Source organism: Myotis yumanensis, unplaced genomic scaffold, assembly GCF_028538775.1.
Source record: "Myotis yumanensis isolate MYYU_CA2020_CCGP unplaced genomic scaffold, mMyoYum1.0.hap1 SCAF_6, whole genome shotgun sequence".
In the NCBI taxonomy this organism is placed as follows: Eukaryota; Metazoa; Chordata; class Mammalia; order Chiroptera; family Vespertilionidae; genus Myotis; species Myotis yumanensis.
Window position 1 is genome coordinate 28,801,348 of NW_027223757.1, and position 25,499 is coordinate 28,826,846.

Below are 25,499 nucleotides of genomic sequence, written 5' to 3' on the forward strand. Positions count from 1 at the left end.
TTGCCAGTGTCCTGCCTCTCTTTTCTTCCCTTCTCCGCACCTCATTTACCTTTGCAAAACATCTGCTCAAGGATCTGAAGGAGTCTCACATCTTTGCTCAAATGCCAGAAGCTCTGTTGCTTCCCCTGGAGTGAAAGTCACCACAGTGGGTCAGACCCCCGGCCAGTTCAGGCCAAGTCGGAGAAGGGTTTGTTTGTCTCTCTTAACAATAAGGACACCTGATAGATGCACCCTAGCTTTTCCCAGTATATTTTATGCACAAATTTATCAAGACATTATTTGAATCAATTTATTGAATTAATATTTGGATCGATTTATACTTTGAGTCTGTTCCACTTGTATAACCCATAGGTTGCCAATCCTCATCTAGCACAGCATGCAGCTATTTTTATGACCCCAGCTCACTTTATTCCTGGCCCCTGTAACTCCAGGAACTGGTGTTACATCCAGTTCACGCAACCCATGCAATTCCTCATCTTAGACCTTTGAATAGCTCTTCTCCCATCCTCTTCTCCGATTCTTCCAACTGAAGATTCTCAAGGCTCCAAGTGAGCTTTAACCCCATCCTGCTTCCCTCTGTAATGGCTCCCAGAGGATTTGTGGCTCTGACAGGATTTATGGCTGTCAAAGCAGGACAGATACGCTGGCTACAGCAAAGGCTCAACCTGAAAACAAGAGCTGATGGCCAGCCCTTGTTTTGCAGGGCCCTTGTTTGTCTCCACCAAAGGAAGTCTCAGGGTGAAGTAACGTAACTCCCACTCCTCACCATATACACTGGGATTTTTCTGTTTACATTCACGGAGCAGGGACGGGACGCCTCCACAAGCTGTGTTTAAGCTTACAAAAATGCCTGTCTCCCCATGATTAGGCTGCAGGGGCTAATGAAAATGTCAGGCTTCTTCAATCTGGCTGAACTTTATGAGTAGAGTGCAGTGATACTGTTGATCTCATGCTGACCCGAAATGGGCCAAAATACAGGGTGGGGCCAAAGGGGTTTGTTTGTATGGAAAACAATACAATCATTAATAAATAACAATACAAGAATACACTCTGTTTCATGTACTCACAATGATAAAACTTCGTTTGCCCCCCTATATATGTCTTTGATTGATTATGTTCAAATGGGGAAGATTATGACTTGATATATGATTTGAGAGATAAAGCCATTTAAGATATTGTCCATTGAACATAACAAAGCATAAGGCCTTAAGGAAAAGTAAAACTGAAGGTCATTTGTGTGATCTAGAGCTGGAGCTTTTTTTCCCTCCAGCAACCCCTCCCAAGTGCACTGTCTCACGAGGGCGTAAGCTTTCTGTTGTCCATAGGACTGGCATTGTTCCTAGAGCCTCAGATCCATAGTGACCAAAACTAGATGGCCTACTATGCGCCTTATTCAGCTGAAGAAGGTGTTGAATAGCAACAAACTGATAATGAATTTTTAAAAGTGATGTCAAAGAGACTTATTAGTCATGCATGACCATATGTTAAATTAAAGTAGCTGACTTCATAGCCCCAAATTAGGCAGTACCATATGCTGACCAGGCCCTATAAATGCCGATGTCAGTGTGTCCATAACCCTGCAATGCAATTATGAATTGTCAGGCTCTGTTGCTGTAGGTGTTCCCTCAATGAATTGCGCACACAGAGGTTCAATCTTACTGCACTGATGATTGTGTAGTCAAAACATTGAATGTGCGGGAAAAATCGACTTGAACAAAGACCATCCGTGGTTGGTGAATGCTGTAGTGTGCGACACAGGTCCCCTTCGGAACTGAAGGACTTGCTTCCCAGCGGCTGGGAGTGTTGTCCTCTCCAGTTCTGCACTGTACGTCTTCTCCAGGAACCATCTCATCTGAAGGGAGCTGTTTTCCCACAGCTCAGGCCCCTTTCCCTGGGGCGGCCCACATCCCATAACTGGTCCACGCAAGATTGGAAAGACCCGGCCTTCTTACTTCAATTTGGCAACTCTTCAGAGCTCTTGGGGGTCGGCCAAGGCCCTCGTTGCGACTGCATCACAGGCACCCTCCTCCCTCTGCGGCCTCACACTTCCTTCTTTTCCCCTGACAGATGCTGATCCTCAGAAGCTCCCTAACTAGTTTTCTGCATGCTGGTTCCCATCTCAAAGTCTGCTTCATGGGGAACCTGACCTGCAACACTAAACCGATCTGGGTCAGCTTGCATCCAAAGATGATATGTTAGGAATATTACATTATAATTTAAAGGATGCAAGTGACTGAAATGCAAAAGTATGGGAGTAACAAATGAAAACGACAGACAGTCTCAAGGGTGGATAAGCATGTGGAGCAAGTGAAACTCTCATACACTGCTGAGGGGAGTGTAAATTGGTACCATCACTTTGGAAAACTTTTGGACATTATCTACTAAAGCTAAATAGCTAGAGTCATATCTGCAATTCCTGTCCTTGGTTAAGTACCCTAGAAAAATGCAAATGTCTTCACCAAAAGAAAAATGCACAGGAATGTTCATCGCAGCACACTTCCTAAAGGACCACACTGGAGAGAAGCGCAGTGTCCTCACAGTGACGTGGATGAATCACTATTGTATTCACACATGGAGTGCTATGCAGCAGTGAGAATGGAAGCCTGCAGCTCCACCCCTCAACGTGAATGAATCTCACAAATGTGATATTGAGCAAGCACAGCCAGGAATGGCAACAAAAAAATACATAGGGCATAATTTCATTTCCCTACATTTCAAAATCAGACAAAACTATTCTCTAGTGTTCGAAGTCAGAGCAATAGTCACCTCTAAGGAGATTAGCTGTAACAAGAAGTATAAGGGATCTTGTAGGGGACTTGTGTCACTTAGTTTGGTGTGGCTACAGGAGTGAGTTCACTTTGAATATTCATCTCCTGGACTCTTATTATTTGTGCACTTATTGTATATATGTTATACTTAAACTGAAAATTTACACAGCGACGGAGGGAGGAAGGAAGGACTTACTTCAGAAATGTGTCTTCTAGTATACGAACACATATTCCCAAGATTTGAGCAGGATTTCTGCTGTCCACTGCTGCAGACTCTTACAGATAATTCTGGGGTCCAGAAGGGCTCCAGTTGGCTCGAAGTTATGTAGCCAGCTAATGGCGAACAGCTCCCTAGCCCAGTCTTCTCTCCACTTCCCCACAGCACAAAGAGCCTATGCAATCACTAGAGTCCCGATTTAGCTGGACTCAATGGTGGCTACATAATCACTAGTGCAGCCCAAGCAAGATGTGTAGGGAAATGCGGCTTGAACAAGGATCCAGAAGGGACATTGAACTTGATACACTGTGTCCAAAGTAACAGAGATGTCATTCATTTCTTAGAGGCCTCTCTCCTCACCTATCTTCCCATCCACACTTTTCTATCAATATTGCCTTGTGTCGAAAGGGTGTCATTTTCTGTTTAAGAGACTTCAGAGAGCCCTAACCGGTTTGGCTCTCTGGAGCATCAGCCTGGGGACTGAAGGGTCCCAGGTTCAATTCCGGTCAAGGGCATGTACCTTGGTTGCGGACACATCCCCAGTAGGGGGTGTGCAGGAGGCAGCTGATCGATATTTCTCTCTCATCGATGTTTCTAACTCTCTATTTCTCTCCCCTCCTCTCTGTAAAAAATCAATAAAATATATTTTAAAAAAGAGAGTGAGACTGCAGAGAAAAAGGTTTGAGCTATGAACTATATGGCCTCCTTCTCCCTGGACTTTCCCCTCTACTCTTTGGGAGAACATTTGACTACTCCATGCTTTAAGGGCTCCTTCTGACAGTATTACCTATGTCATGGAGTCATTATAAACAAGAGCTAAGTTATAGCTGCTTTATATTATTTAAAATAGTGCTTCTGCGTCCTGATCAGTTTGGCTTCGTGGATAGAGCGTCAGCCTGCAGACTAAAGGGTCCCAGGTTCGATTCCGGTCAAGGGCATGTACCTTGGTTGCGGGCACATCCACAGCACGAGGTGTGCAGGAGGCAGCTGATCGATGTTTCTCTCTCATCATCGATGTTTCTAACTCTCTATCCCTCTCCCTTCCTCTCTGTAAAAAATCAATAAAATATATTTTAAAAAATAAAATAAAATAAAATAGTGCTTCTGTGAGGGCTTGGATTTAGTTTAATAGATAATAGGAATGACCTTCAAGATTAAAACTAAAATGTTCCCTATTCCTTAAATATGTTAGGATGTGTGTATATGCATATATGTATTTGAATGGATGTCTATGCATTGATGTGTGTGCATAGATGTATGCATGGATGTGTCCACATGTATGTTTGCAAGAGTATATCCTTCATGTGTTTGCATGGGTGTGTGTTTGCAAGTATGTGTTGTATGGGTGTATGCTTGGATGTATACATATCTGTGTCTGCATGTATGTGTGTGTACCCATGTACATTTTCTGTTAATATTATGCCATTTGCAGGGCGCATGTCACTCTCTGGAGACTCATGGCTCTCTGCTTTCGATTATACTCAGACGAGTCCAAAACCCCTCTGAAATAATCCTAATCACCTTGGAAGCCACCACACTCAGGCATGAGGCTGTCAAATGTGAGTGCTTGCAGATGTCAGTGCAGGGATCCAGGAGGACAGATCAAGGCTTAGTCACTGAAAAATGCATGCCAGTGCATCCCAGCGCAAGAGCACTAGCGCAGCCATAAAAAAACGTGTCGTGACAGTAAATCAATAACCTCTTGGAGACGATTCGTTTCTGAAATATCCCTGATTAATTATGCCAGTGCACGCTTGGCAACAGTACTTTGCTCCAGCATTAACCTAATGCTTTTTGCATGAAGCAGGATTATAACTGGTTCTCATAAGTCAAATTTGACATTTCAAATCAGGCTTTAAAGGTTTTGGTTATAGATTTTATAATGTCTTCATGTCAAACATAATTGCCCTTATTGCTGCTAGTAGACGTTTGCCAATCAATCAGAATAACATTTATTTTATCATAAACAAGAGTAAATTAAAACCATTTGAAGTCATTGTGTTTGAAGATTCAGCTGGTACACATGACAGAGGAGTGTGATAAAATTCTACAAGTCAATGGAAATTTTCTCACTTCAAAAAATTAATGCCTCTATATATTTTTGTGAACAGCTTTAGTTTGACAACTTGATTCCATATAAATATGGTTAGGGACAAAGTATCCCCCTTTTCTGTAATAAATCATAATTTTTGTGCTTTCAAGATAAATGTATTTTTATTTACTTATATTTTTCAGCCAGGAACTATTTCTTTAAATAAATTGCCCATTAAATAGAGTTTCTATAAGGGAAAGTCATACTGTCATGGTCCTTGAACAAAGGTTTATTGAGACTTGCTCTTTCTACTAATATCCAAATATTACCCCAGTATACCTTACACTCCATGGAAAGGGTTTTAGCTTATTCAAGTTTCTCTGCTTCCTACAGGACAAAGTCCATATGAAAACCCTCCATGATTTGGCTTATGCCTGCCTCACATGGGCAAACTCAATTCTTCATGCCCTTTCATGTCCTACAACAGTGACAGTTCCCTCAGGGGTCCATGCTGTGCCTTTACATGCTTTTATGGCAGGAGTCCTCAAACTTTTTAAACAGGGGGCCAGTTCACTGTCCCTCAGACCGTTGGAGGGCTGGACTATAGTTTAAAAAAAAACTATGAACAAATTCCTATGCACACTGCACATATCTTATTTTGAAGTAAAAAAACAAAATGGGAACAAATACAATATTTGTATTTGCATGTGGCCCGCGGGCCGTAGTTTGAGGATCCCTCTTTTATGGAAAGCCTTGTGAACGAAACTCTTCCTTTACCCTTCCTTCTGCTGGAGAGGCCCTGGTCACATTGATAAACCCAGATCCAATGTTTGCTGCCGCACACAGTTGTCCTGGACTCACCCAAACAGACCAGATCACTCCGGCCACTGCACCGTCATAAGTCCCCACATCTGCATCTATCTCATCATATTGTAATCCTTTGATTGTCTGAGGGCAGTCATTAGAGTCGCTATTCTGTGAGAACTACAAATATGAATTATAAAATTCTCATGTAAGATGAGAGTACCTTTAAATCACTTTAAATTTGCTGTCACATTGTAAGGTCCAATGTGAGCTATCTCTGGCAGCACGTGCACAAGCATTCCCTTTGGCGGCCTACAGCTGCTGGACTGAAAAGAGGCACCACACCGGAACCGCTCATGATGCCAGACTCTTCGCACCTTGTGGGCACCTTCATTAGGAAGATTCAGCAAGAGATATGAACTGCCCTCAAAATGCCTTTTAAATGAAAAATAACAGCCCAGTAACATGGTGTCACTCACCTAGTGTAATTGACATCTCCTTTGCTCTTAATTGCAAAGATATGCATGTCTTGGTTTAATGCACGTCACTATTTTGTTTATTGGGCCTAATTATTAAAACCATATCCCAAGACTTGTTGGGACTAATGTTAGAACTGGATGGGTCCCAGATTTAGTATTATGCCCGTACAGAGTTTTGGAACATACTGGAACTGGGTAAATATTGGTTCCATCTGAATCTAAGTTTCTGATGCTGAGTCATGTTTCTAACACGGTTCTGAGATGCCTGCGTCAGAGTGTCTCCGGCTGACGTGACAGCCAGCAGGAGCAGGCATCCGACACTACACCAAAAAGGCCCAGCCAGAAAGGCTCTGGCAGTTTCTGGGGAGAACCTGTCATATTGCACAGGCATTGATTGTCCCACTAAAACCAGCACCTCAGCCCTGAGGAGAGGGAGGCCTGTGACAAGAGAAAGTTCCTTGAAACTACAGTGGTTAAGACATGCAAGTCCTTATCATTCAAAGCACTAAAATCTCTCTACCATGAAGAAAATGAGGAAGGATTACAAATTTTGAGCTGGCTGACCAGTTAGTAAGATTAATAATGATAGTTTCTGGTGGCACGATAAAACATTTGGTCAGGTTTTCAGAGTTAAGAAATAGGATTTTTAGAACCTGCATCGCCTTTGTTTGTCTCCAAGCTGCCAGGGACATCGTTGACACCTCCCTCATCTATTGACTGAATTTACAATTGGCCCAGGGGAAGACCCAGCCCAGTTCTGCTCCATGCTCCCTCCAACACTGTTTTCCGTTTTCACCAAACAGTTGCCTTATGTGGAGAGCCCAGAAGCTTTGCAAAAGTTAGAGCAGTCAGCATTTCATAATCTTTGCCAGTTTCTCTGACATCATCCTTTCTGTCATTTTAGATCATGTTTTGCTAATACAAGGGACATTATCTTCACACTTGGAAATTTCTTCTTGCTTTATTACAGAATGAAAAGTTTCTCTTTTTTAATCCCCTTTTATTCTGAAGCGGATTGAGAGGTAAAAAAGTAAACAAAATATTCAAGTTACAATCTGGAGTGTATAACTTTCTGTATCCTGGAGAAATTTTTCAGATTATTTTTATTTGTGATATTCCTGTAAACTTGTCAGAACATCATAGGGACTCTCCTTCACCCCATCCTCCCAGGCAAGTCTAGTCGCATCTCTAGCCTTGCCCGCATCCTGCGTGCCCACAAAAATGCAGGTGTTCAGTGCCACCTGTGCACACATATGCACATGCACACGGCTATCCTTCAACTCTTCATTTATGATCAAAAGTCATCATAGGGATAGAGGAAAACCTAGATATCCTCACAAACATGAAGGCACGGATTGTGGTCTACCTACGTGGGGACTACCAGGAGCAATACTACACAGCGAGTAAACCAGGCACCCTGGGAGCCAGACCCAGCAATCTCACTTTTAACAAGCTCACCTGGTGATTTGATGCAAATATTACTTTGAGAGCACTCCCAGAGCTCCCCCTGTGTGCTACAGATGCAAATAAGCAGACATGGGGTTGCCAGCTCTCTTACTATTCAGCTAGGCGGGGGCTCGGCTGGCGTACCTCACAGTCAAAAGCTGGTTTTGCTTCCAAGGAAGAAAACGATTTGTATCTGGTGTTCATACGGTATGGGAGCGGTACTCTCCTATTTAAAAATATTTTGGAGAGAGGAGAAAGACCAGCAAAACAGCAATTAGATATAGTCTTCATATCTTGTTTATTATTTTTATAATATATACTGTGATTACAGCTCTAGAGTCTAGAGCTCTGAAATAATCTTGACTGGCCCTCTGATTCATCCATCCACTCTACTTCCCTGAATTCTTATCGTCACACAGCGTAGTTTTTATTCTTCTATTTTTTCCACAGCATAATTTATTCTCAAACGTTCCTTTAGTTTATAGGCTACTGAGAGCCATCACAGATAATCAAAATGTTTTTCCCAGTAGCAAGTCCAGATCCTTCTTGTGTAGTGTAAATGCATTTCTTTAATCCTGTTACATCCCATTAAATCCTCCATCAGTACCTAAATGTTCTACTCATCCATCTCTCCATTTTTCTGGTAAAAGAACATCTGTTCAGCCCTGACCGGTTTGGCTCAGTGGATAGAGCGTCAGCCTGCGGACTGAAAGGTCCCAGGTTCGATTCCGGTCAAGGGCATGTACCTTGGTTGCGGGCACATCCCCAGTAGGAGGTGTGCAGGAGGCGGCTGATCGATGTTTCTCTCTCATCGATGTTTCTAAATCTCTATCCCTCTCCCTTCCTATCTGTAAAAAAATAATAAAATGTATTTTTTTATAAAAGAACATCTGTTCATAAATCAAATGATTTAGCAGTTAGAAAATATAGCTAAAATTTATGATAATCTGTTCTAGTGCTGTGTGCCCCTCATGGCACACAAGATAATGTATGTGGCACAGAGACCTGGCCTTAAATAATATTGAGTCACAGAGTAAAAAGGTAATTCCCTCTCAATCATCTTTCAATCCTCCCGATTCCATTTAGGAGAGTCTCTATTGCATGCTAGTGTGTCTTTGATGCCCCTCTAATACTTACTAACATCCCTACCTAACATCTACAGAGCAGGCCTCAGGGTCAGAGCCTTTAACAGCAATTTTTAAGAGCTCCCTCAGAATGCTTATATGCCACAGGAAAAAGCACATTTAGCAAAATATGTTTTTTACACTGAAGACCTTTTTGTTTATGTTGAGGCTCAACCAAAAAATAGTTCTGGTCTGTTGAGAGGCAACATAAGTAATCTATAATCATGTACTCCCACAGGTTTATTGAATCAAAGGTTATTTATCTTACATCTTTTAAAGATATAATTTAATGTAGAAAACAGAGTATGGGATTTGGAGACAGATAGAACTGGTCTTGAACCTTACCTTCAGACTTACTAGCTCTATGATTTGGGGCAAGATAATTCCCTTTTCCAAGTCTTTATTACCTTATTTGCAGAATGCAGTTTATAATTCCCACTTAAAATGTTGTTTTGAAGATTAAATACATTATCTCCACAAATATTTATTGATCACCTCCTATGTGCCAGGTTCTTGTCTAAGTGTTACAATTAGCACAGTGAACAAAACATAAGATTGCTATTCTTGAACAGCTGGTGGTCTTGAATTGAATTGAATATTTCCTTCTTGGTTCTTGTGTCATTGAAGCACAGTAGATAAGAACTGGATTTCTTGTACCTATACTTCTCAAGCAAGTATTCCTCTTGCTGCTTCGGATTTCGAGTTATAACTGAGCTGCTAAGGGTTACTCAGAGATTCAGCAGGATCATTTATAGAGTTTTACAGTTGTTCTAATTCATAAAATTTTACCTGCAGGGCAACATTTATATTTGCTATAAATATTTTGCACTATTTTTGCTTTTGTTAATATATGTGGCTTATTGGTAAACATAATGTGCGTGATAAATTTTTGGAGAGGTAGATATACATCTTCTAATGCCTGGAAATTCTGAATGATAAGCTGCTAAGTTACCCTGATATAGAAAAACCTTCTCCTGAGATTTGCCACTAGCCAAACTGTCCCAGGCACAGCTAGCCATAAAAAGATATTTTGTCATTGGTTAAGTCACTGATGGAACAAGTAGTTCCTTTTAAATAGTAATGATGCCAATGATGAAGTAACCCAGAAAGATCTTAATTTTTCAAAGGGCTTTTCTACCTAGCACCATCAAAGTACATTCTAACACTTTCAGGTATGGCGTCTGATAATCAGCAACTAAGCCAGATAACGTAATGATAACTGGATAACTAAAAGTATTCAGATTCGTTATTTGAACTTATATAACTTTATAGAAAAATGGAAAACTTTCTTCTCAGCTTAGAACAATGGATGAAGAGGTAGAGTTTAGACATTGTTTAATAATGAGTCAAAAATAATATTGTCATCCTATAACCCACACAGGCCATCAGAGTCAGCATTATCTTCATTTTATTTGCATGGATTTTTCTTTTATGTAAAATTTGATAACACTTGGCCTTATTGCTAGCCGTACATTTTAATTTTACATGAGTGAACCATCATAAAACTACTAGAGGCCTGATGCATGAAAATTTGTGCAAGAGTTGGCCTTCCTTCCTCCGGCTGCCGGCACCGGCTTCCCTCTGGCACCCAGGACCTGGGCTTCGCTCTGCCCTGGCTTCGTCTGGAAGGACATCTAGTCTAATTAGCATATTACCCTTTTATTATTATAGATTGTTAGCAGTTGAAATTCCAGGCCAGTGTCATCTGAGGTGAATAGGTGGGGAAAAACAACAAAAATAAAATAGATCTTTAAAATGCATACTATCTCTGAATTACCACACATGTACATTCTACATGGTTCCTTTTAGAGCTAATTATACTGTTTTAAGACAATAATAGAGAAACAAAGGATAAAGAAAGGTAAATTTACCCAACTGTGGAATCACCCACCTGACATCCCGGGAATGCCATACTCTAATTACTAATATATTGGCAGTCAGAACAGTTATCTAGAGAAGAATGCTTAAGACAAAGAATTTCCAGTCTTTATATTTCTTTTTTTTTTAATTGACTTGAGAGAGGAAGATAGAGACACTAGTAGAAACATCAGTGATGAGAATCATTGATTGGCTGCCTCCTGCGTGCCCCCTACTGAGGATTGAACCTGCAACCTGGCCATGTGCCCTGACCTGACTGGAAATAGAGCCTTGGCCTCCTGATTCATAGGTCAACACTCAACCACTGAGCCACACCAGCCAAGCACCAGTCTTAATATTTCTTATAAAATCTTGTGCTGTTTTTTTCTATGAATATAAAAAGTAGCTCCAAAAATGTTCACCTTGATATCCCCGCTATCTCTTTTCCTGACAAGGCCTACCTATAACCTGGTTCCATTTTGCTATAATACTTAGGGTTTCAATTTCCTGCCTTTTCCTTGAATATGCAAACAATACAGCAAGAGCTTCTAGAACAAAGATTCCTTCATAGCTGTTAAGGGGGTCTAAATAGGATTCAGACTTACTGATAGTTCAGTTCTTCGTTCTGTCATCTTCTTACTCTTGGGAAGTTCTACAATGTTAGAAGGTAAATCTATATCCTGAGCCTGGTTTTACCTAAGAAGTTCTTTGTCCCTTATAACTGTCCCCCAAATTTCAATACCAACAACACTTGACTTTCCTTCCTTCCTACCTTATGGAGGAGATAAATTTCATCCTCAACCTGGCTCCCTGAACTGAGCATATAGAGTAGCCACTGGGTCCAAAAAGCAAGTGGTAATGTTCCACCCAGCTTCGTTAGTGTCTGCCTTCAAACATCATATCTAAATCCATGAACTGCTGGTGCAAACTGGTACCAAACTGAAGCTAATTTGGCAATATTCATAACTTGTTGCTGGTACACACAGAATTTGGCATTATGTATCAACATCCTTAAAATCTTTATAGCTTTTGACTACAAGAAAATAATTTAACATTCAGACATCCATACAAAGACTTCTACAAAAGATATTAACTATATTTTTACAAGTGAAAAATTGAAAATCTTTTACTACTTACTGTCCCAAAACAGGAATTGGTTAAATAAATTTTGGTACATCTATAAGGTGAAATTTTAAGCAGCTATGGTCATGGTTGATATTCTTAGAAGGATTTTTAGAATAGCATATCAGGAATTCTCATGCTACAATTTAAAATAAAATGAATGCACAGTATGATCTTAACTATGTATAAGAAGGAGGGGAGAGACATATACCCAAATATTAACACTGGTTATTTTTATTTCTTTCTTGTTCCAATTTTTGTTCCAATTTTCTTCCTATATGCCTTTCTGTGTTATAGAAATTTCTTGTAAAATGCATAAATAAAATTTCAAAAATTAAGATACAAAAGCAAAATACCAATGGAGCAATTGACGCTTTCTGTGTTTTTGTGTCCATATGCTATTCTCTGATGTGTTGCTTTCGCTAGGGATTTACACTACCCATTCTCCGACTGGAGACAAGGCAAAACCACGACGGATGGGCCATGATGAGAATCTGTGTCACCTGGTCTCTGTTCTGTTTCAGCACACGACAGTTTTGCCCTTTATATTGATCGAGATGAGGACATCACACCATGGGTATCCCAGCAGGAGCAGCGGACTCACTACCATATGTACCTTCTCTCTTGGCTATATATTATGGTAAGGACAGTGCCTGCTGGGCTTTCGTATTGTATTAGATTTTGCACTGCTAAATTTGGGCACATATTTCATTATGGATATAATCACTAACAGATTCATACTGCGTGCCTCATTTGGTCCAAGACCTGGGCTTTGTCTCATTTCCCCAGATGCTTATATTTTTAGAAAGTATATGCCAAACCTCACACAACAGGAATTTGTTGAACAATCCCATGTAAGCAGTGGTTCTTCCAAGGCTACATTTTTCAACTCTTTTTCAAACTAAATGTTGTTCTTGGACACCGATTTTATTGCTTAAGGGCTTTTTTTGCTTGGGATTTTTTGTTGTTGCTTTTGTTGGGGAATGGGGGAGTTGCAGCGAATGCAAATAAGGATGGGAGAAATGACCTCTTAGAGACATGACTTTAAACTTCATAGGAAACAAGTGAAAATATACGAGTCAGTTTAAAACCTATTCCAGATTAGTTTTTACATATAGCACGCATTTAGTGGTTTTGTTTTTTTAAGTTGGGGTAAATCTCTAATTTGTCTATCGGGCATGAATAAGTCCCAAGCAGGAGATTCCAAATTTATCTGATAAGAGGTTTTGCCTGATAAGTTTATTACACATTAATTGCAGTTCCTACCATGTTTTAATGTTTCAAAATTGTTTATCTTTAGAAAATTTCTTATTTCTCTTTATAATTTCAAGTTCTATTTGATATATTAGCTTACACAGCAGAGGTCTCTCCTGCCAGCATTTCTATCTCTCAGGACTCTCTTGCCCTGAATTCTGGGTCACCATCCCCTCCTTTAAGCCTGAAGGACTGAAGAACATTCTTCCAACACGCCCTCCCCAACTGTGCTTAATCCCATCAAGCTCCTGGAGCGCATTGGAAGGCCCAGTGTCCATGGAGCGTTTAGCTCCAGCCAGCCCAGAAATGGAGAATGAAGGTCAGCGCAGTTCTTCACATACTTTGCATGAATGCTCACATAATGTCCCAGATCTGAACAGAAAGGGAATTTGCTTCTAGGAAGTCACACTCTATGACCAGCTCTAAGGGGACATCCAGACTGCAGACCTCAGAACAAACGTGCAGTAATGTTCATTCCATCTGCCACTTCATCGACTAGTCAAAGACCATTTGTGAGGACTGGGGAACATTTGTTTTCCTAGTCACTGTCTAGATCTTCTTTTTACACCTAAAACCTTAAGTATTCATTTTCTCTCACAGGAAAGCTCCAAATGATCAGGGCTCACGGATAAAGTAAGACTGTGAAATTACATCTTAAAAATTCATGTATGTGCTTTATACATATGAACTTGATAGTCAAATGACTCTTATCTTTCGGAAGAGCCATGTGGGGAAGCTACACAATTATTCAAGGACGCTGCAGTGTTCACAACATACCTGGGAGTGCCCATAGCATTTAAGCCTCAAATGCCCTTCTCTCTTCCCTCCCCTGAGGAGTCATCGCCACTGAGGGTGTGAGCTCAATGGGCTCCAGTGTATGAGAGAAAGTTCTGGTATCCCTTGCTTTGTCAACACTCGCTCTCTAAATCTCGGAAGAGAACAGATTCAGATAGGGAGGGAGACTTGTGAGATGGAGAGAAAGCTAGAACCATTATTATTTTGCATTCATATTTGCTTACCTGTGGGAAGGGAATTTTTTTACTCTGGGAACTCTGGATATATTTCCACAAATCCACTTATATTCTGTTAAATTATCTGAATCTTGTAAAGCCCCAGAGGTTTCAGGAACTACATACTTTCCGATGGGTTTTCTTTCCACCGGAGGTAAAATCAGTCCGAGTTTCAAAGAGACACGTGGGAAATACCACATCGTCTTCATTATAGACCCCCAAGATCCCTCATTAAAATGAAGCATTACTCACGCTCTTCACGCCAAGTGAGGCTTGCCAGTGCTGTGTACTCCCTAAGCAAACCAGTACTTGTTTGGACATGTATTTGCATTAACTAGCGAATTCTCTCAGATATATGCTGAGAAAGCTTTCAAAACAGACTTTTTTCTTTGGTGTTCTGCCCTAGGCATTCACGGGTATGCCAAGACCTAAACAATGTCCCACACATCATGTCACTTTATATAAATCCAAAGATTTTAATTGTTATAAAAAAGATGCTGGTTTTTGTTCCCTTTCAGACTATCTCGGAGCTGATGAACCAGCAGAAGGTTCAGGATATGAAATCTCTTAGTAGCATACCAGGGTTGTGACTGGACATTCCAGAACCTTGTGCCAAAATGGAAGAAAGCATTCCTCTTATCACATGCTAGATATAAAATAAATAGGTCTCCCTTCCAATTCTCTGTATGTGTGAGCTGAACCTATACCTCGCAGGCTGCTGGCCAAGCTGGCTATCTGCTTTGCTCTGGTTCTAGCTTTCTCTCCATCTCACAAGCCTCCCGCCCTATCTGAATCTGTTCTCTTCCTAGATTTAGATAGCGAGTGTTGACAAAGCTAGGGATACCAGAACTTTCTCTCATACACTGGAGCCCATTGAGCTCACACCCTCAGTGGCGATGACTAAAGTAATACTAATCTTTAGTATACATAAAGCACATAGAACAGTACTTAGCACAGAGTGGGTACCATGTTAATATTATCATCAACCCACTCCAATGTGGTTTAAGCTTCATTATTTTAGCAAAACTTTTGCTGATACCATGAATGACTTCCGTTTTGCTGAATTCCTTGAATGCTTTATAGACCTCTTCTCAATGGACATTACAGTAGTTTCCATATGGAAACATTCCCGTTCCTGAATCTGTCTCTTCTGACTTAGGTGAGATAACAATCTCCGTGTTTTCCTCCCAGTTTTCAAAATTGATCCCTCTCCGCATCACTTAATGGTTCCTCCCACTCTACCCAAACCTCAGGCAGTCAAAGAAGTTTAGTGCACCTGGAGCCATTGATATTTTGCTCTCCAATCACTACAATTTTAATTCTGCTGCTCTCCCCATCATGGTTACTTGTATTTTACCTCTCCACAACTTCGTACTTTTAACCAGTTTTCTGTTTGTTTGTTTGGTTGGTTGGTTTGATTGGTTAATTGATTGGTTGATCAATTTGCCCATTTCCTATGATACCTGACTCTCTCCGGCTGCTCCTTCTCAGCCTCCTTGACAGGTGCTATTCGTCTACTGATTTCCTAATGCGTAAATCTTCATAGCAAACTTTCTTACACTGTCTCCCACCCACTTTCCACTTCTTGGCCAGATAGTTTGTTTTAAAATGCAAATCTGGTCGTGTCAATCCTCCTACTTAAAACTCTCTAATAGCGGGGTCTTTTTTTCCAATTTGAGGTTTGTTTTTTCTTTCTTGGTAGACTTTTATTTTTCCTTATACAATGATGTATCCTTGGACTGTGATATTCTCACATGACAGTAGAAAAACAAGATGTGTAAGTCATCCTTAAAAGCTGAGAATTACATACAAAAATCTTACATAAATTAAAACAATGCATAAATTTACAGGTACAAATAAAATCATTTTGTAACTATAGTGAGTAATTTAGCCCCATGATATCTTGCTGGAAAAACATTGGATAAGAAAGACAATGGAGTCTGAAGGCTAATGCTGTTTTCTAGCTCTGCAAGAAACTACAAGAAAGGAGTGGCAATTCATTCATAAATTCATGCCAGCCTCTGGAGAAATCCAGGAATTGTCATTAGTACTCTATTCAGATCTGATCAGGCCATGGAGGAGTGAACAGCTCACAAGAAACTGTCATTCAACCAAGGAGCCATCACAGTAGACCAAGTCCCTTCCATAAGAACAATACCTTTAGTTTCCTTTTGTCACACAAAGTGCCCGAGTAAATATATTAAACTTTAAATCAAAAGTATGTACAGAATTTTATAAAATGTGTTATAAAAAATAGTTAACTTTATTACAATGTGAAATAATGCTATTTGCCTGCCTATCAGACAAGGCGTCTTTTTTAAAAGGTGTATTCCAAATGGATGATTGTGACATAAGATGTCTACTTCTGCCAGGGTAAACTTGTCATGTGAACTAATTTGTACAGAAAGTGCAGTGCATCTGCCAGCGGTCCATTTGAAAGTATTGGCAGCAGTCAACAGACACTATCCTCTTACTAATCCACATTGGCTGTCAAGAGAGTAGCTAGACACCATACTTGTATTCGAAGCAGTGATCATCTTAATTTTCACCATGGTTGTTTCCAAGACTGACATCTCCTCGTTCTAAAGTCAGTAAAACCAGGATACTTGATAATACCATGAGACCAGATGATGCATATAGGTCCTTTCCAATATAAGCATCACATCTTATGGTTGAATTGGAAGCATCCTCATGAATGCCATGATTCCATGCCTAAGAAGGATGGCTAGGAAAAGCTTCTGGATCTAAGACCCTCTTTGAGAGCCTCGCCAGATATTAGGACTTCAGTTCTCCAGGGAGCATAGCTCCTGATTGACATTTGTGATAGGGTGGCACCATTTCTCCTTAACATCATGAACAATTTCCTTCTCAGCTAAGATAGTGAAGCTCTGACATCTTTTTTCTCACAGCCTTTAACAATATTTTCCAAGTCCTAGCTAGCTGAGTCCATAAATAAGATAACACACAGCAGGTGTAACCCTCATAGATGTGTAGATGACACCATAACCCAAGCCTTTTTACCCAGCTGTACATGACCAGAGGCACACAGGGACAGTGTGGCCAGAATAGCAGTATGTGTAACTGGGCCACTGAAGGTGTCAATCAGGACCTGTAACAAGTGGTCTCAAGGAGTTTCACTAAGAAGAACATAGTGTTTCTCAGGAGCAACAGGAATCACTGCAGAAGGTGTGATGTCTGATTCCCCATCTCACCCAGTAGGAATCTCACCACATTCAATAACATGACAGATACTTCTCTTTTTTTTAAAATATATTTTATTGATTTTTCACAGAGAGGAAGAGAGAGAGATAGAGAGTTAGAAACATCGATGAGAGAGAAACATCGACCAGCTGCCACTTGCACACCTCCTACTGGGGATGTGCCCGCAACCAAGGTACATGCCCTTGGCCGGGATCAAACCTGGGACCCTTCAGTCCCCAGGCCGACGCTCTATCCACTGAGCCAAACCGGTCAGGGCAGATACTTCTCTTGTTCTGGGTTCATCATCCATATGGGTCTCCTTTTGCCCCACACATACCATGACATCAGTTGTCTTGGCCAATGAATAAATGAGGACCACCAGGCACAGTTTTTATCGTCCCTAACAGAGACACCTTTGTTCATGCCTGAGCCAGTGTTGAGGGAAAGAACAATGATTCTTGATTCTTCTCGATACTTTAATTTGCTGCATACACATTGATGGAGAATAACTGGGAGTGAAGCAGTACAGCATCTGGAGAGCTTTTTATTGCTGCAATCCTAAGGTGGCCTCAAAGGCCCTGTATGATCTCATCCCTACCTCCCTGAAACACCTCATCTCCTGTCCTTGCCCACTGTAGCCACACTCGATTTCTCCATCCTCAGACAAATCATGCTCCTTCTTGCCTCACAACACTCACATATGTTCTTCCCTCACCTGGCACTCTATTCCCAACTCAACCTCTTAACCTACCAAACGCCCTGCCAACTTGAATTTTTACCTTAAACATCACTTCTAAGAAACTTTCCCCTGTTGAACAAAAACAGATACAGAGGCAGAACAACATTGAACAGACTGTCAAACTACAGCGGGAAGGCCAGGGAGGGTTAGGGGGAGGGGAGGGTAAGAGATCAACCAAAGGACTTGTATGCATGCATATAAGCATAACCAATGGACACAAGACACTGGGGGGTAGGGGAGGCCAGGGGAAGGTCAAGGGGGGGAAAAAGGGAGACATATGTAATACTCTTTGTAATACTTTAAGCAATAAAACAAAATTTAAAAAAAAAAAAAAAAGAAAGAAACTTTCCCTGATTTCCCAGTCTAGTGTAGGTCTGTGCTGCATGGTCATAATTTCACGGCACACAAAACCCATGGAAGTTAGCTCTGCTTCTTCCCCAGAACTTCACACAAACTTCTTATAGTTCTATGAACCTACCTTTATCTTTCTTACTGTTCTTTCTGTGTGAACCATTTTCTTCCAGGCCTCACCCCACTCGAAGTCTTATCTTGAGTCTCAGATCAGATATTACTTCCTCCAGGAAACCATTCCTGACACTCTGAGTTGGTGTTAGGTGCCCCTATCAAGCACTCCCATGCATCCCCCAGTCACCTCATCACAGCACTTATACCACTGCTTAGAAACCTCACCCTACACCTCCACTGGGCTGTAAGCATGTGGGTGTGAACTACTATGATGTTCTCCATATTATTCTCAGTGCCTGAGACTGCCTGGTGTATTACTGGGCTCAGTAAACTTGAAAGGAAGGCAGAAAGGAAAGAAGGGAAATGGAAGGATAGAAGGAAGGAAGGAAACCGTGAATCCATGGGGTCAAAGATGTTAAGAACTAGGGCAGGATAGTAGTTTAAATTTCATCCCAGCACAATTATGGTTGTGATTCCTCAGAGATTATTTTTACAACTTTAAAAATCAGTGAGAACTGGAGTGATTAATTTTTGTCAAAACCTATTTATTTGTATTCCTGAACAAACTCTCCATCAAAGTTAAAAATCTTTCAGACATATTAGCTTATTAATTCTCCCATTGTCTTTCTTTTTCACATTTGGTATTCCATTCTTAAATGAAGGCTTCTAGAACAAAACTGGAAAGTGGCAAGAGGCTATTCACTCAGGTGGAAACAGGTAGAGAAGACTAGAATACTAGCCAGGGTTTCAAATATAACCTAGTATTAGACATAGTCTCTTAATTGACATTGGAGAGAGTGAAAGTACTTTTTCAAAAAAAAGAAAACCACTAGTGATATGCACCCCCATTACTATTAATTTTATTAACTCAATTTTTATTTCTTCTTGTTAACTCTAGTAAAATTTTGGCTATGCACACTCCCCAAAATTACTAAATTATGGAAAATCAGCATTTTAATAACATATCAAGTTAGTAAGGATATCAGCTGAACTTGACCAAATAAATTCTTCTTTAAAATATCCAGCTATATAAAATACAGCTACATTTAAAACATTGCATGCTCTAAACCTTTGGATGAATTTCTTTGAGGAAAGCACTGTGTAGAGGAAGAAAAATCTGACACATACAAATGAAGTGAGTTTGATCTATTGAAATGTAGTAGGCAATGATCCAGATTTTTAGTTTGCTTTTAATAGTTTCTTTCCAAGTGTATGCATCTTTAAACTATGTGGCTTGTTTTTGTAAGAGACAAATCATGGGAGATGGCCTTAAATTGACTCTTGCTTTGCAATCCAAAATATAACTTAATGCAAGTTCCCCTGTGCTTATCTAATAATGAGGTTGGACAAGAATAATGCTGCCTTGGATTGCAATGTTCAAGGCATTCATTAAAGTTAATAATGAGTGCTCTTGCATAGAAGCTGTATGCCTAATGTTGATAAGCCCTTTGTTGTACGGGGTTTGCTTGCATTCAAGTAGCAAGAAGCTCACCACAAAGGCCATCAGGTAGTTTCCATGGTAGCAGTTCTTCCTTTGTTATTCCCATTTGTAACAAAGACAGTATCCAAATACTCACTGTGTCACTGCTTAATGAAAAGAAATTGAATATTGGTAATGCCAGTATAGTCAGGAAGCTGGTCTTTGGGTAGGACACTAAGGGAGGGCATGCTGTCTACTCAGGTTTTCTTTCAAACAGCTTTATACCTAGTGAGACTAGTGTCCCTTTGATCTTATCACATTATGTCCAATTAATGACCTTCAGTAGTCTCATCTAATTGCTCCAGGAACAAATGGAACTAAGTGATGAATAGAATTATTTCATCAGTGCTAAATCTTACAAAAGACAGGCTTGTGATCATGTACTAGTAAGAGTATAGTATAAAACTATGGAAGGAAAAAAAATCTACTTTTCAAGACATGAGGATAACATTGAGGAATGAAAATAGCTTTAAATTTTTGTTGTGTTCGTGTATGTGTTCATTTTTCCTAGTGACTCAACACCTGGATTTGCTCATTGTCTTTCTTGTCCAAAATAAATACATTCTGATAAGTGTCACTTCCCCTTGGTTGTGAGTTGATTCTTTGAGCTTTATTATGTGGCCTGCCTTGTTCTAACAGAGATCACCAGAGAAGTCAACGGTGCTCAGTCATTCAAATAAAGAGAACAATCTATTTACCAAGGCTTAGCATCTGTTCTTCTGTTCAATCCTGCCAAAAGCATTGTTTCTGCCACTTAGAAGAGAGTAAAAACTGTAACTCTTAATTTAATTTACTTTTCTCTTTACCACAGGCTAGGAGATCTGAAAATATTTATGAAGTGGTAGGATGTTAGTGCTTCAGGTTTAGCTGCTTCAATTTGTAAATTTCCCAGGGCATTGTATGACTTGCCCTTGTATCTCCATTACATACCTGCATGCATGTAGGTATGTCAAATTCCCACCAAATATTACACATATTTTTAAATGCTTTAAAAAGAAAACTTATATGAGGTGGAGAACATAAATTAATAAGGAACTGGATATGAATTGGGACAGTGAGGCATAAATGAACAGGACCCGGGATTAAGATGGAAGACAATTAAAGTGTAAAGCTGTTGGAAAGGAACCATTCACCTTTCAGGTGGGGTGGATGATAAGGGGAATGTGAGCTTTCCCAATGGACAGACAAGAATGGGATCAGGGCAAGGATAGAAACTCAAGGTCAGCAGGACTAGAAACTCAAGGCAGGGGGACTTGCTCCTCAAGTATAGGGCACACTGTGGAGAACTATGAGTGGGAAGGAGTGGAGGCAGAGCTCCAGGAGCCAGCCTGATAGAATCCTGCTCCACTTCCAGAAACGGAATAGTGAGCCAGACACTCTTCTGGAAGAAGGAAGGCCATCAGTTGTTTCTGCAGTGTGCAAAGCACCACTGCTTTCCCATTTTAAAAATTAGCAAAAACCAACATTTTTGCCTCTGTTTAATGGATATAAAATTTAAAATATTACCCTGCATTTTGAATGTAGTCACCAGTGTTGAGGTAGAAATACTCTCTACTTTTTGTTCTAAACCATCTTCTTTCTGGACTTACCTTTATTCACTGATTTATTTGTACTGCAAATATAAACAGTAATTACTCTGTATTGGCTGTGCTAGCTGATAGAGACTCAAAGATAAATGAAACCAATGATGAAAAGCCAAGAAAAACCTTTGTGTTTCTGGCATGGAGAGTATAAAAGTAACCATTTTGAAATACACCCAGAGCATTCTCAACAATAAAGGCGTTCTTTAAAGGAGAAAAAACTTTACCACAGCCTTATAGACCCAAAGGAAGGGCAATGACCCAACCCTAGCCCCCTCTAGCTTTCCTTTCTCACAAACCAGGAACACAGGTGCACTAAAAGACTCAGATTTAACCATATTATTATAGAGCACATCCCCATCCCACACTTACCACCACATCAACAGGGCTCCAACATAAAAGTGGATTACAACTGAAAGAGTTACAAGATGCAAACTCTATTTAACAAGGAGTTCTTAGGGGAACTCAAAGACAAAGGGTAGAGAAAAACAAGGAAACTAAAGGAACTCGATGCTTCTGGCACCTGTGGCTATTGCAAACAGTAAGCATAGCCAAGTACAAGGCAGAGTAACACACTAAAGTTCTGTTTCTCTCAATTTCTTATTCCAGAGATATCAGGCCTGACTTTCAACAACAAAATTACAAAGCATGATACTTGTCTCTTTATACTCTTGAGTATAGAGTATAAAGAGACAAGTATCAGAACCAGATATAGCACAGATTTTGAAATTATTAGATAAGAAATTTAAAATAACTATGATTGTTATGTTAAGGGCTCTTGTGGTAAAAGTAAACAACATGTAAAAACAGGACTATTATAATCAGGAAGTTAGAAACTCTAAAAACAAATTTTAAAAAAAGGCTACAAATCAAAACACTAACAGAAATAAAGAATGCCTTTGATGGGGTCACCAGTAGACTGGACACAGCCACGGACTGAATCAGTGAGCTTAGCAATATTCAAAGGCACTTCTCAGACTGAACAGCAAGAGGGAAAAAAATGAAAAAGATGGAATAGAATATCTAAGAACTGTGGAGCAAGATTAAAAGGTGTAACATACACGAAATTGGAATACCAGAGAAGAGAAAACAGAGCAGAAGAAATACTTGAAGTAATAATGGCCAAGAATTTTCCAAAATTGATGACACCAAACCACAGCTCCAGAGTTTGGAAGTTCAGAGCATATCCAGCAGGATAAGTGCCAAAAAATGTACAAATGTCATATTCAAACTGCAGAATACCAAAGACAATATCTTGAGAGAAGCCAGCGGGGTGGGGTGGGCTAGGGGGAGGTGAAGGCAGGGGAACACTATTTACTTATAGAAGATATTTGAAAGTGAATTTAGATTTATTGTAAATTCGTATTGCAACTCTAGGGAAACACTATAAAAGTTTGTATTAAAAAGTATAATTGATATTTTTAAGAGAGAAGAGAAAATGGGAAGCATGAAAATACTTAATTAAAACCAGAGAAAATATAAAAGAGGGGAAAGAAAAAACAAAACAAAAACAAGTGCAATAAATAAAAAATGGGTAGTAATCAATCTACTTTGTCAATAATCACTTTAAATGTGAATTGTCTAAATACAGCAATTAAAAGGCAAAGATTATCATGGTATATTTAAAAAACAATACCGAATATGTGTTGCCTTCAAGAATATCACTTTAAATATTAAGACATAGATAGGCTGAGTAAAGGGATGGAGAAAGATATAACATGCTAATACTAATAAAACTAAAGCTGGTATAGCTAGATTTATTTCAAACAATGCACATTTCAGAACAAATAAAATCATGGCAAACTGGATAGTTTCTCTTTAAGATTGGGAACAAGGCAAAGATGTCCCCTCTCACCATTCCTATTTAATATTGTATAAGAACTCCTAGTTAGTGCAATCAGACAAGCAAAGAAAGTAAACGGTATATATGTAAATTAAGAGGAAAGAATAAAACTGTCTTTGTTCACAGCTGAAATGTAGTCAACCCCAGAGAATTTACAAAAACAATCCTGGAATTAATTAGTCACTGTATACAAGGTTAATATGCAAAAATCAATTGCTTTGCTATATATTAGCAATAAACAAATTGTATTTGTAATTAGAAACAATACCATTTACAATAGCACCAAAAAAATGAAATATTTAGATATAAATCTAACAAAATATGTACAAGGTCTACATGCAAAAACTATAAACTGATGAAAGAAATAATATGTAAGTAAGTGAATAGACAGTCTATGTTCATGGATAGAAAGACCCAATATTGTTAGGATGTCACTTCTTACCAGCTTGATCTATGAATTTCATACAAGCCTAATCAAAATCTCTGAAAACTATTTTGTGGATATTGGCAAACTGATTCTAAAACTTGTGCTGAAAGGCAAAAGACCCAGAATACCCAACTCAATATTGAAGAAGAAGAGAAAATTGGAGAACTGACACTACCTGACTTCAAGACTTACTATAACGTTCCCGTAATCAAGACTCTGTGGTCTTGGCAAATAATAGATACAAAGATCAATGGAACAGAATAGAGAGCCCCAAAATAGATTCACATAAATATAATCAACTAATATTTAACTAAGGAGGAAAGGTAATAAAATGAAGAAGGGTATCTTTTCAACAAATGATGCTGGAACAATTAGAAATCTATATGAAAAAAACTGAATTGAGACGCAAAATTTACACCTTTCACAAAAAGTAACTTAAAATACATTATAAATCTAAATGTAAAACTCAGTACTATGAACTTCCAGAAGAAAACACAAGAAATTTGGGTTTGGCAGAGCTTTTAGATACAACACAAAAAGCATAAGAACAAAAATACTGAAAACTACCTTGGACCCCAAAATATCATCTAAATGTATTTGGTGGATAAAAGGGGGGAAAGAGGGGAGAGAACATAACATCTTTCATATTAGAAAATCTTAAGATAATATCTAAAAATGATGAATCAAGAAATAGCAATATATGGCACTAGTCCATTTGGCTTAGTGGATAGAGCGTCAGCCTGTGCACCCAAAGGTCCTGGGTTTGATTCCAGTCAATGGCACATACCTGGGTTGCAGGCTCCTCCCTGGCCCAGGCCCTGGTTGGTCACATGCAGGAGGCAACCAATCAATGTGTTTCTCTCACATCTATGTTTCTCTCTGTCTTTCCCTCTCTCTTCCACTCTCTCTAAAAATCAATGGAAAAATATCCTCAGTGAAGAAGAGAGAGAGAGAGAGAGAGAGAGAGAGAGAGAATATACGTCTACTTTTAAGAAATATGGGTGTTGCCGAAACTGGTTTGGCTTAGTGGATAGAGCGTCGGCCTGCGGACTGAAGGGTCCCAGGTTCGATTCCGGTTAAGGGCATGTACCTGGGTTGCGGGCACATCTCCAGTGAGAGATGTGCAGGAGGCAGCTGATCGATGTTTCTCTCTCATCGATGTTTCTAACTCTCTACCTCTCTCCCTTCCTTTCTGTAAAAAATCAATAAAATATATTTAAAAAAAAAAAAAAAAGAAATATGGGTGTAAAAGCGAGAAGAAACAGCTGAAATTGTTGAAGGTGGCTTCCCCGGGAGAGCAGGACAAGGCATGGGAAAGAGAGCAAGAGCTGCAGTTGGGTGGGACAGGAGTTTCTGGGGATTTTTTATGAGCTTTCTAGAACTTTTAGATGGTTTGATTCTGATAAAAATTAAAATAATATTTAAAAAACAAACATTACAACTCAACTTGGAAAAAAAAGTAATTGACTTGACCATTCCTCCCTTGCATCAGTCAGGGCATAACAATAGTGTGTCAGTTAATGTCTGTATTACTGTTAGACTGGGAACCCTGTCGCAAGGGCAGGGACCACATCTACTTCATATGCTGCTACATTCATGGTTTGACACATTTTAGGCACTGATATACTTTTGTTGAATGAAAAAATAAAAG

General features: G+C 39.6%; 1 protein-coding gene across 5 annotated transcripts in view; it reads left to right on the forward strand.

The window, feature by feature from the left end:
* AIG1 (androgen induced 1) overlaps positions 1–25,499 on the forward strand; it is a 187,759-nt gene that overhangs the window by 146,692 nt on the left and 15,568 nt on the right. For 3 of the 5 annotated variants that reach the window (XM_070417810.1, XM_070417812.1, XM_070417809.1), the window contains one exon: positions 12,374–12,489. The exons of the other annotated variants lie outside the window; for them this stretch is intronic. In XM_070417810.1, coding sequence (XP_070273911.1) covers positions 12,374–12,489 — 116 coding nt within the window. The remainder of the gene's footprint in view (positions 1–12,373; positions 12,490–25,499) is intronic. 5 annotated transcript variants of the gene reach the window in all.